Here is a 12,714-nt window from a genome sequence, read left to right as displayed (position 1 = left end):
AAGAAGCAGCTACCGGTGGATGAAGCGTTGTGCCGCGCACGATGCGTCGGATTTACAAGTTCAAGACTGCGAATCATACAGCTGTATAATAGTCAGCGTTTAATTACTTAGGCTACATCTTTCTTGCACTTCCACTTTCTGAGGAATCGCGCAGCTGTCCTCCTTTGAGTTGCACCTCTGTCTGTGATTTGATTCGTCATCTGGGAATTAAATTTGACTTTTTCTTACTTAATGGGGCGCAGCGCAGACCTGTTGGCTTATGACATCACACTACCGCGAGATCGATTTAAATGCATACTGATTCAATTTACTGTTGAATCCATCTCGCGGTGCTAAGACGTCACTTGCAGACTGGTCTGTGTGGCGGCGCAAGAAGATAAACGAGCGCTGAGCGTTGGGTTAAATAAGACAAAGACGAAGACCTCAATGGTGGGTACGGCCATGCACATATGTGAAAAAAAATACAGCAGAGAAGAATGTCTATTTTAGCATGAGATTTCTTTTTTGAGCGTGAGATTGAGGCTGAATGTGTGACTGTCACGCCAGATGCGTGAGAGTTGGCTACCCTGCGTAATCCAGTCTTGGGCTGCTAATTCATATGGATCTATGTTGTTTATTTGTCCAAATATAGTTTTTCGGCAGTAGCATTTAGTTTTTCCCGATAGGGTCCCTTCTCTTTATCTTTCAACTTCTCAATTTCTTCCGTTCTTCTTCAATTTGATCTAGTTTTAGCTTAACACACCCACAATTAAATGGCATAACGGTCGGCGGTGCCTCTAAACATGGCGCCCACGTCCCATAATGCAACATTGCGTGACGTATCTTCACATTCACTGAGGGGACTTGTTCGTTTCTCGTAGGCAGGGTTCTAAATTAACTTTTTTGATCACCAGCCAATGTGGCTGGTAACTTTCTAAAGTTACCAGCCAATCAGCATTTCCACTAGCCAAATTTTTTCCGGTGAAAAAAAAATTATGAATGCATTTGATAATTTTATTAACATTGTTAGTATGAAAAACACACATAAAGTGAGGCTTCTCCAAGCAAGGCTCTCTTCAATACGACCTGTCTTGGCAGTTTTAATTAACGTTAGACTCTCTGATGACTTTGGGCACTCTCATGGTCCTTTAGCCCTACTGCCTCAACTTTAAAATTATTTGTTCCAACCACAAATTGTTCGTTTTGTTTTTTTTCTTTCACGTACATGCATATTTTCAACATTATACAATGATAGCAATGATTAATAACTTATTTTTACAAGTATATTTGTACAATATTTTAAGAAACCAGTCATTTTATGACTGCTATACTAAAATAATCTCAGTCATAGTTACTGCTAAGTGTTTATGTATGTCCTAGTTAAACATTAGTAAACTAAATGTTAATTTCACACATGTGTTGATTTTCTCAGCAACAATGCAATTCTATAGACTTGACAAGAGGTTCTCCTGAAATGTTTTCCTCTAATGTTTGAGACCTGACAGGGTGTGAGGATGTAGTTTTCTCTTACGTTACCTCCCTTAGTCTCATCATCTTTCCTTTCTGCTTCCCTTTCCCTGCTTTGCAAAAAACATTTCTGACGTCCACAGAAGCCAATAGTAATCGAGTCAAAATAAGATTAACATTATAATTTAGAAACTTAACTTTAGTTTCGTCATGTTTTTATAAGCTAACATAATCGCGTGACGTTGAATGCGGTTGTGCGTGGATAAACGCAATGACGCGCCGACATGGCTTTGTGCGTGTATGCATCAGTGCGCCTGCTGCATCGCTTATTCGCTTTTACAAGCGCATATAGATCCGTTTTTGCCGCTTTTATCTTTGTAAAGGAATGCACTAGTTAACTGCTAAAATCTTAACTTGAGATATACACCGGGGCACAACAGATTTAGACTATGGCATGTGCCGCCTTCCTTGTGTGTTCTTGTGGATGCGCTCCGTTCGTTTCCATGGTTTCTCGCGCTGGTTTCACTGCAAACTGCGCGCAGCCAGTGGTGTATGAAACATCATCACGTAGCATTACGGTACAGTGTTCATGGGAAATGTAGGAAGTACTGCCAGAGGAATAAATGTCCGAGAACAGAGCATTATGTATCATGCATGCAATGCCTCATGCATCACCGGCCAAACTGGCTAGTAAGTTTTTATGAACACCCGCCAAAATTAATTTTAACCCGCATTTGGCGGGTTGGCGGGTGTTAATTTAGAACCCTGCTCGTAGGCATAAGTAGATGGTAGATTGCCACCAATGAAATCTACAATCAATTTAGCTTTTGAGAAACGAAGCCAATAGCAGGCAGAAAGGCCCTATTTAATTTATATGACATTTAAAAACCGTTTAGTATCCTGTCAATAGCATAGCCAAACAATACACTCTCTGTCTGAGTGTATTATAGTTGTTTTACTAAAACTGGATATAAAAGCCAACATTAATCACTGCTGCAGTGGATAAATCATCTTACATGTACAAAGTCTTGGTGAACACGTGCTTGCAACACCTGCTGGTGAGGTAGACTAACAGCAGATTAAGATTATGCACCGTACTTTACTGCTTTTCCTGCAGTTCCCGGATGTTAAATGTTGAAATTGTTTTCCTTCCATCAGTGCATGTGGTGAAAGGTTCTCATTACATTAAGTATGTAAAAATCCACCATTAACAAATAGAAATTAGGTTAAAAACTGTAGGCAGCTGGAGATAAACTCCACCCAGGCCTCTCTAACAAAGTGCCTCCTGTAAATGAAAAGTATCTTGCCACAGATATCAAAGGTACAGCAAACTTACAACCCCCAGAGTGGGACACCAAAATGTAATAATAAACAAATAAAAACCATTTGGTAAAACTGGGTGTAGTTTGTCATAGAGACGGAGACGTTTTATATTCCTTAGAACAACGTGCTTTTATTAGCCCTCATGCAGAGCGTGTATCAGCAGAGTTACTTTTTTATAAGACCAACTTATTCAACCACAAGGGGGCACTACAACACAGGATAAAGGTTATATCTATGAACATATCTGCATTAACTGGATTGCACATTTTCAGTTATCTACACTGGGTATTTAAGGAAAGGTGTTAGAGGATTCTGGGAATCTGTAAACAGATCTCCCGCACGATCGCTGTGTGTAGTTCTTATTGCAGGTAACATTTCCAAACTCTCAGATTTCATACCATTAAGTAAGGGATAATCCACGGCTAGCCATGCATTAAAGGGTTTTAATGCACGACGTAGAGGCGAAGAACCACCCGATTATATTGTGAATTATCACATTTATTTAAATTCATTATTAAAAGACAGAGAAAGAGAACTGAAAGAGAAGGACCCGAGGGAGGGAGAGAGAGGGAGAGAGAGAGAGAGAGAGAGAGAGAGAGAGATGCGTGCGCGAGTTACCTGTGGCTGTGTGCGTCTCTTCTTTAAAGTCTATCCCCTCGTTGCTTAAGCGTATGGCTAACTTAAGCCCTTTTCACACAAAAATTCCGTAAAATACACGGGATATGCATCCTGGATTTTTCCGGAATAGTTAGATTTTTTTCATTCACACTGCCAAATTTACCCGGCATGTGACGGTCCCGGAAAGACACGCGACCTATTGAAAGTCCCGCCCTCTCTTCTACGCAGCGTCTGAAGTTTGCATATTATATATTATTCCTCTCGCCAAAAACAACTCGCGTGCATTTTTGTTTATGATAAGACTACAAAGGAGCGCGTGAAGGCACAGTTCTATTCTGGTGAATGATCTCAGCTTGGATATTGTGGGTATCAGAGTGGATATTTGACAAGCTTACTAGGTCCTCTTTCCGGCAACGATCCCAGAAGATTAACGGAACGAGTTTTTGTTCACACAGACGCTTGTCTGGCAATTTTACGGGTATTTTCTGGGACCAGAGGTCTGTGTGAATGGGGTTTTTAAGAGGCCCTTCCACATAAAACCGTTTTTACTTGTATTTTTTGATATGTGTTAGGTCCATATGTGTTTGTGTTGTGTCGTGAATGTGAAAATTAACTTCCACCTCCTCTGTCAGCTCTCGCCACTGAAAAGAAAGAAGCGGAGAAATCAGGTCAGTTAGAAAAGCTGATCAGTGTGACGTGGAACTGATCGAGGTCATTACTATTCATGAGCTCTTTAACTTGAGACCGCGCCCACATATTATGTGTAGTTGAGTTAGTTTTCATAACAAGTTACAGCAAGAATGGGTAAAAAAACCGTACCTTATTCCGTATTCGGGCCATTGTTTTTGTTGAGAGACATCATTCCTATTAAACGAGGGAATCATAACTTCAACTTCAACTTTATTTATATAGCACATTTCTTAACAGCCACATGGCTGACCAAAGTGCTTTACAGTGCATCTGACACATACACACATAGACACAGTAATAAGAATAATAGCAGCAAGGATAAAAAAAAAAGTAGATAGACTGTTAAAAAACACGGACAGAAAAATATAATAAAATACACAATTTAAAAAAAAGAAATAATAGACCATAAAATGAACAAACATGAACCCCTGGGTAATCATAAAAAAGCTAGAGAGAAAAGATGGGTCTTTAACCGGGACTTGAAACTAGAGACGGTGGGTGCATCCTAATTTCTAAAGGCAGAGAGTTCCATAAGCGCGGGCCAGCCACAGAAAAGGCACGCTCTCCTCTGCGCTTTAGCCGTACACGAGGGACCACTAGCATAGCCTGGTCAGAAGAACGAAGATGTCTACTAGGGGTGTAGGGATGAAGAAGTTCAGATAAATATAGAGGAGCAGTATTATGAAGAGACTTATAGACAAAAAGTAGAATCTTAAAATCAATTCTTTGAGAGATCGGCAGCCAGTGTAAAGATTTGAGAATTGGAGTGATGTGTTCATATTTACGAGAACTAGACAGAAATCTGGCAGCAGCATTTTGAACTAGCTGGAGACGCCTGACCTGAGTTTTTGATATACCACAGTATAAGGAGTTGCAGTAATCTAGGCGAGAGGTTACAAATGCATGTACCGCCATTTCTAGATTCTTAGGGGTGAGAAAGTGTTTAATTTTGGAGAGAAGCCTTAGTTGATAAAAGCTAGCCCCAATTACTGAGGAGATATGTTTGTCAAATTGTAAGTGCTGATCAATAAAGATGCCAAGATTCTGCACTTGTGAAGATTTAAAAACAGATAAACTCTCTAAATTGATGCTTGCGGACCAGGGTTTCTCATTTGGGTTGAACACTACTACCTCCGTTTTTTCGTCATTTAAAAATAGAAAATTTTGCACCAGCCATAATTTGACCTCTTCCAAGCATAGTAGAAGAGAAGAAATTGCTGTCGGTTTATTTTTCTTAATTGGCAAGTAGATTTGGGTGTCGTCCGATATGTTTCCGGAAAATCGAGCCCAGGGGTAGCATATACAATGAGAATAAAGAAGGAGCTAAAACAGAGCCCTGTGGAAGGCCACAAGACAGTGAGGCAGGAGAGGAGGAAAAGTTACCAAGTTTCACTACGAACTTTCTATCAGTTAGGTATGACTGAAACCATCTTAACACATTTTCTTTTAGACCTACCCAGGACTCAAGCCTTGATAATAAAAGGGAGTGGTCTATGGTATCAAATGCAGCTGATAAATCAAGAAGAATAAGAATTACAGAATCTCCAGAGTCAGTAGAAAGATAGATGTCATTTAAAACTCGCAAAAGGGCAGTCTCAGTACTGTGAGCAGATTTAAAGCCTGATTGAAAAACCTCATAAATACAATTTTCATTCAAAAAACATTGAAGTTGGTTTAACACAATTTTCTCCAAAATTTTTGAGAAAAAAGGCAAGACAGAGATTGGACGAAAGTTTTTTTGAATGGAAGGGTCTAGTGAAGGCTTCTTGAGTAAAGGGGTAACAGTGGCAATTTTGAAATTGGCAGGGACTGAGCCCGTTTGCAGGCACTTGTTGATCAAGGATAGCAAGCCTGGACCCAGTGAATGGAAAATCAGTTTTAAAAATTTGGGGTGAATTATGTCACTTGGACTAATAGAGGGTTTGAGCTTGTCAATCACCTCCTTAAGTTGGTGGAGGTTGACGAGCTCAAAAGCTCTAAAAGATGCAGAGGCTTTTAGTGTGATTGGGGAGGAAATAGGAACTGTAATGGGGGGAGCATTCAATCTTAGTTTAGTGATTTTGTCACTAAAAAATCTCGAGAAGCCCTCACAGACAGCAACAGAGGCAGTAGTCACAGATTTAACAGATGGATTTGTCACAGATTTAATAATAGAGAATAGAATCATAGGTTTAGAGTGGTTTCTTTCAATTAAATCAGAGAAATAAGCAGCTTTCACAGATTGAGCTAAATTCTGATAAGATGTAAGAGAGTCTCTGAATATCTGAAGAGAAACATGTAACCTGTCCTTTTTCCATTTACGTTCTGCTTGCCTGCAGATTTGTCTTTGGAGGCGAGTTTCAGCGTTTTGCCAGACTTCAGTTTTTATTTTTTTCTTGCGAGGTTTGAGGGGAGCAGTTGCATTTGCAGTCTCAAGCCAGGCAGCAAACCATGGTCAGCATCCAAGTCAGGTAACGGCTGCTCCAAGAGCAACTCAGAGAAGCAATTGGCAAAACAGTTGCTACATGTTTGGATTTTCAGAAGATCTTCGAATTTGAAGAGAGACTGCGATTAAAAAGCAATGCTCCTCCATCAATATTGGATCCGGACAGAATGGCGCAGCTTATGTGAGTAAAACACTTAGTCTTATGTGTCACTGTGGCGGCTGGTGTTTTCTCTTCCGAGGGACGCGAATTCATGCTGCACACACGTTGAAAGGGTTTATGATAAAAGACACGCGTGTTTGTGTGAGTAAAACACTTTAGTACTATAGACCCTTTTACAGCTCACGTGATCAAATAGCCTGCGCGCGCATTTGGGCAACAGAAGTGGTGTTATTCCCCATTGGTTCTAACGTGGTAGCAACTCAGAAAGTTTATTAAAACGGTTTCTCAACATCAAAATGTCCCGTTGTTGCGTTTGGTTGCACTAATATAATATACTAATATACGTATATATGTATCTGGCAACTTTATTTTTGGCCATCTGCGAACGTCTTTTATCCACTCCACTATAGTACACGGATCTGGTAGCTGTGTTGAAAATGTTGATAAAGTCAATTTTTTTTAAATAACTTACTTTTTGTGTTGCTTCACTGTTGATTCTTACGATACTTCCGTTGCCTAAATGCGCGAGCATACGCTGCCACGTCATCATTGTGTACAAACAGTAAAAGGGTCTATATGTGTCACTGTGGCGGCCAGTGTTTTCTCTTCCGAGGGACGCGAATTCATGCTGCACACGCTTTGAAAGGGTTTATGATAAAAGACACGCGTGTTTGTGTGAGTAAAACACTTTAGTACTATGTGTTATCAGTTGCTGCCGGGATTTCTCTTCAGAGGGACGCGATTCACGCGAATTCATGAAGCACAGGCATCGAATGTGATAAAAGACACATGTGTGTGTTTGTGCGTTCGTTACATGCGCATCGAAGGGTTTATGTAAAAGACGTGTGTGTGTGTGTGTGTGTGTGTGTGTGTGTGTGTGTGTGTGTGTGTGTGTGTGTGTGTGTGTGTGTGTGTGTGTGTGTGTACCAATTGTCCCCACAAAGATAGGAATACCAGTGTTTTTGTGACCTCGTGGGGACATTTTGATGTCCCCATGAGGAAACAAGCTTATAAATCAAACAGAATGATGTTTCTTGAAAATCTAAGGTAGTAAATGGTAAATGGTAAATGGACTGCATTTATATAGCGCTTTTAACAGACCTATGGCCATCCAAAGCGCTGTACATGTTGCCTCACATTCACCCATTCACTCACACACCGACGGCGGTGTCAGCCATGCAAGGCGCCATCCAGCTCGTCGGGAGCAGCTGGGGTTAGGTGCCTTGCTCAAGGACACCTCGACACTTGGTCCAGTGGAGCCGGGGATCGAACCACCAACCTTCCGGTTTGTAGACAACCTACATGAACCACTGAGCCACTGCCGCAGGTAGTAGAAAGTTTTCTGTGATGGTTGGGGTTAGGGAATGGGGTAGGTAAGGGGAATAGAATATACAGTTTGTACGGTATAAAATGCATTACGTCTATGGAATGTCCCCACAAAACATGGAAACCTGTGTGTGTGTGTGTGTGTGTGTGTGTGTGTGTGTGTGTGTGTGTGTGTGTGTGTGTGTGTGTGTGTGTGTGTGTGTGTGTGTGTGTGTGTGTGTGTGTGTGTGTGTGTGTGTGTGTGTTTGTGCGTGGGTTTACGATAAAAGACACGGGTGTGTGTGTGTCAAAAGGGTTTATGATAAAATATGCGTGTGTAAGAAAGACACTGTGTCTTAAGACACTCACTTTACATTAAACTGATTACACATGAGATTACATTGAAAGTTAGTTTGAACGAAAAACTGTTATCCAATCATAGCAGTGGGCGTTTACTTCCAAGTCGTCAATGCAGCCCGCCCATTAAAACGTATAATTTCTCTAACCAGCCTCAAAATCAGGGTACAAAATGGCCTATTACTTATTGCTTTTGATGTTTTTGGATGTAAAAACCATGCAAACGTCATGAGTAGACCTCAGACAACAGTCTAAAACAATAAAAACGACAGAGGAAGGGCACCTTTAATGATTTTTTAATTGATTTATTAAAATCATTTATGAATGACAGGCAATACTCACAGTGACAAAGCAATCTTTATTTGAACTAATCATGTCATTTATTTAAATGAATCATGTAAAGTGTGAAATAAAACCGGCGTCTCTACGATTACTATATAAGGACACATTACATTTATTAAAATGCATTACATTAAATGAAATCAAAAATCAAACAGTTGGAAATTTCGAAGCGTTGTTTTAAAAGAGATAGACAGAGAACTGAAAGAGAAGGAGAGAGAGAGAGAGCTCTCCCTCTCACTCTCTCTCTCTCTCGCTCGCTCTCTCTCTCTCGCTCACTCTCTCTCTCGCTCACTCTCTCCGTAAGTGTAACTGTGTTACTATGGTTACCAATGTTTATAGTACCGGATTAATTTCTAACTGTAATCACACTGACTGGAACTACCTGTGCATTGAACGGTTTGAATGCACACCTTCCAGCCAATCAGAATCGAGTATTTAAACAGGCCATGGTATAAGGGTTTTTATATGATTGATCAAGGTGTTATTTTGTTTGAATTGAATGTTGAATTAATACATCGTTTACATTCTTGTTCTAAATTATTTAATGTGTTTAATATGATTGATCAATGCATTATGTTGTTTGAGTTGGAATTTGAATTACTTCATATTGTTGATATTTCTTATGATTGATTGATGTGCTATATTGGTTGAATTGACTTTTATATTACTATGTGGTTTACCTGGTTAATAAATTGTTATGTTTGTATTCATTTTGCTCTGGATTACTGACTATTCTAAATGACTATTACTAAGTAATTTAGTAAACTACTAAGTTTTATAAAGTATATTGTATCTGATGGTGCACATGAACTTTTGTTTCAACTTCATTCAAGGTGCAAAGTAAGCTGCAATCCTAAAGTTTCTCAACAGAGGAAGGAGTACTCGGCCTCAGTGTGATCACCTAAAGAAAAAAAAATGTTACCTCAGAGAAAAAAGATGCTGTAGATAATAACAGGTGTCAGATACATTCACTGTACTTTAAATAAGTAATAATTAGTGCTGGGCAAAGATTAATCGCGATTAATCGCATACAAAATAAAAGTGATTTTTTGCATAATATATGTGCGTGTACTGTGTCTAATTATTGTGTATATTTAACCACACACACATTCATATATTCATTTCAGAATTGTTTTACTTATATATAATTTTTTTTAATTTATTTTTAATATAGAATATATAAAAATATAAATAAATATATATAAACATGTAAATGTTTCTTAAATACATACATGAATGTGTGTGTATTTATTTATACATAATAATTACACACAGCACATACTCATATATTATGCCAAAAATCACTTTTATTTTGTATGCGATTAATCGCGATTAATCTTTGCCCAGCACTAGTAATAATGTATAAAGTAGTATACTTTTAAATAAAGCCAAAGAAGACAAACCGTTGTGTTTTGGCAAATCATGCACAGACACTTTAAAGAGCCTCACAGATCCAAAATCGAAACTGACCTTTATTGCAGTGTGTAATGTAGCTGTCCATCAATGTAAACAATGTGCAAAGTAGTTGAACCAAAAAGTGCACGATTAATAAAGTAATTGGCTTCTAAAGTAGGGAGTCGACTCTGAATCGCTGAAACATTATATGGATTAACGTTTATGGAACGTTATAAGTCGTTATATGGATTGAATCTCCTGCCTGACTTTTTCCACGTCACATGAGATACTAATCTCCGCCAACAGCCTTGCCCACAGGAGAAACGAAAACTATGACCTGCCCACAGCTAGTTAGTGTGTAAACACGCAGTTTGCGTTGTTTTCACTATCAAAGGAGACTTTTTCAAGGAGGGATATACTAAATGTGTCTGGCTGTTAAGAATCAGTGGCTAAAATAAATTTTTAACGGAGGGATTTAGACGTTTGCCAATGAAAGATGGTTCAGTACCCACTTTGTTTAGAACAACATGTGTCTCCTAACCACAACCTGTAAGTATGATTATAGCTACATACTTGCTTAAATGAGTGTGAAATGTCTATCGTCGTTTTTATTGTTTGGATTAATGATGAATGATATCATTTTTTTTTACTATATACTGTGAGAGAGTCATGTTAGCAAGCAGTTAACGTAACGCTTGCTCATATAGGGTTTTGCTATGACCAGGTTAGTTTACATAAATGCTTAAAAAAAGTGTAAAATTGTTAGATTCTATTATCGTTTTTATTGCTTGGATTAATGATGAATGATGTCGTTGTTTAAACTCTATATACTGTCAAGAGTCACGATAGCAAGCGGTTAACGCATGCTGCACTTTCGGTTTTGCTATGACCCTTTGCAATCAGAGCAAAGTAGGCTACTGAAAGGTGGGGTTTAGGCAGACTGAGTTGTTGAACGGCTTCACACGAATCGATTGGGGATCTCGGAGAAATGATGTAATTTTAAATTAATTTTTTGAAAAAAATTACAGTGTTTTTTGACCTTTCATGCATTTAAACCTGTTGTCCGGGACTTATAAACATTGATAGGAAGCTTAAAATTGGCATCTTACTGGCTCTTTAAATATCTGATTAAAATGAATTTACATCTTACTTGTTTGGTAGTAATCATAGACTTTGATCACAGCTGGCTTGAGGTTCTTGACTGAAAGAATCTGTTTTAATTGTATCTCATAATTCATAGAAAGATTTTTTGGAACCTGTAGGAGAATCAACAGAAAAAGACGACCAACTCTTAGTCATTGCCATCATAGCTGAAACATTTATAGATAAATTATATAAATGCTCAAAATACGAATATTTCATTCTCTCACCTCCTTCAAATATAAAAGGATATGATCGTCTTTAGTATCCACCCGCTCCACAAGTGGTCCAAATGTCTGAGGAGCAGCGGCAAGCTGTGAGGCAGAAATTATTTTAATCATTAACGTTATTTTAATTGTTGTTAACAGGGCCGGAGTGGGGCCACTTTTCAGCCCGGGAGTTTCAGGCCCAAGACCGGCCCACTTTTTCTATAGTGTTATTCCAAATTAGCACTTTTTTCAAATTGGATAAATAAAGCAACAGTTCAGCTCTTACTATAGTTTTTATTATTATCATGGTTCAACAAATAAGGTAAAAGTTAAATAATATTTAACTTAAGATGAGAAGTTCACAAAAATATTCCTCTACACTCTAAAAAAGGCTGTGTTATTTTTTACCCATAATGGGTAAATATTGGACAGAACAAATGCTGGGTTAAAATAACCCAATGTTGGGTTGTTGTTATGCAACCATGGATTATAATAACCCAACAGTTGGGTTAAAACAACCCAGCATTGGGTCAATTTTAACCCAGCAGCGTGTTCTGTCCAATATTTACCCATTATGGATCAAAAATAGCCCAGCCCTTTTAGAGTCTATTCCACAAGAAAAGGTTGATAAATTATTAGCATTGCTAATGCTATGAGGCCTATGATTAATCAGGTGCAAATAGAAATATAAAACCCAGTCCTAATTAAAAAAAGAAAACAATTTGACAAAAATATTGAATCCAATATTGGGTAAATATATAGCATAAAAAGTGATGTATAAGCTTTTTTTAGGCTGGTCATTTTTGACTGGGAACACAAAAGGTGTTATAGGGTTCTGAACACAACCTGAGGGTTAAATAACTTTAATTCATGTTGTTTACTCATTGCCTCCTCGTTTTCAGCGGGGAACTGGCTTATCTGCTGCTCAGAAGCTGCTTGCATAATATTTGCAAAGTCTATGAATCGCATGTATACACAAAAGGCTAATATTTTAACTAAAAAAATGTTGGCTTGTAAATAGTTTGAAAACAGTATTAGCCGAATAATTACGTTGCTAATGCTAACCATTACTAGGCTTATTTCTCTTTAAGTTACATGTTGTCACTTTTGTTTGTCCTCTTGAAAATAAATCTGTAAGTTTGGCACATTTGGCAGCAACAGCATCCTCCTCAAATGGCTTTTTTCTTCAACCTGTTTTTTTACGCCCTCCTCCTCTCAGACGCGTATACGGTAGGGCCGGCCCAGCCTACCGGAGAAAAGTTTTGGAAAAGACGTGCTATGGACCGAACCAACTCTATGGGAGG

General features: G+C 38.6%; 1 protein-coding gene across 4 annotated transcripts in view; it reads right to left on the bottom strand.

The window, feature by feature from the left end:
* The window catches only part of LOC135771153 (alpha-2-macroglobulin-like), a 163,034-nt gene that overhangs the window by 67,812 nt on the left and 82,508 nt on the right, over positions 1-12,714 (bottom strand). For 2 of the 4 annotated variants that reach the window (XM_065281253.2, XM_065281255.1), the window contains exons 32-34: positions 11,432-11,497; positions 11,212-11,317; positions 9,204-9,567 (exon numbers count right to left, since the gene is read on the bottom strand). In XM_065281253.2, the coding sequence (XP_065137325.1) occupies positions 9,530-9,567; positions 11,212-11,317; positions 11,432-11,497 (210 nt within the window). In that variant the 3' untranslated portion in view covers positions 9,204-9,529. Of the gene's footprint in view, positions 1-9,203; positions 9,568-11,211; positions 11,318-11,431; positions 11,516-12,714 lie in introns of those variants that run through there. The other 2 variants (XM_065281250.1, XM_065281252.2) reach the window with 2 other exon arrangements.

This window comes from Paramisgurnus dabryanus, chromosome 8 (assembly GCF_030506205.2).
Source record: "Paramisgurnus dabryanus chromosome 8, PD_genome_1.1, whole genome shotgun sequence".
Lineage (NCBI taxonomy): Eukaryota > Metazoa > Chordata > Actinopteri > Cypriniformes > Cobitidae > Paramisgurnus > Paramisgurnus dabryanus.
Note: the sequence above shows the minus strand (reverse complement) of the source record. Positions and strands in the feature narration are given on the sequence as shown.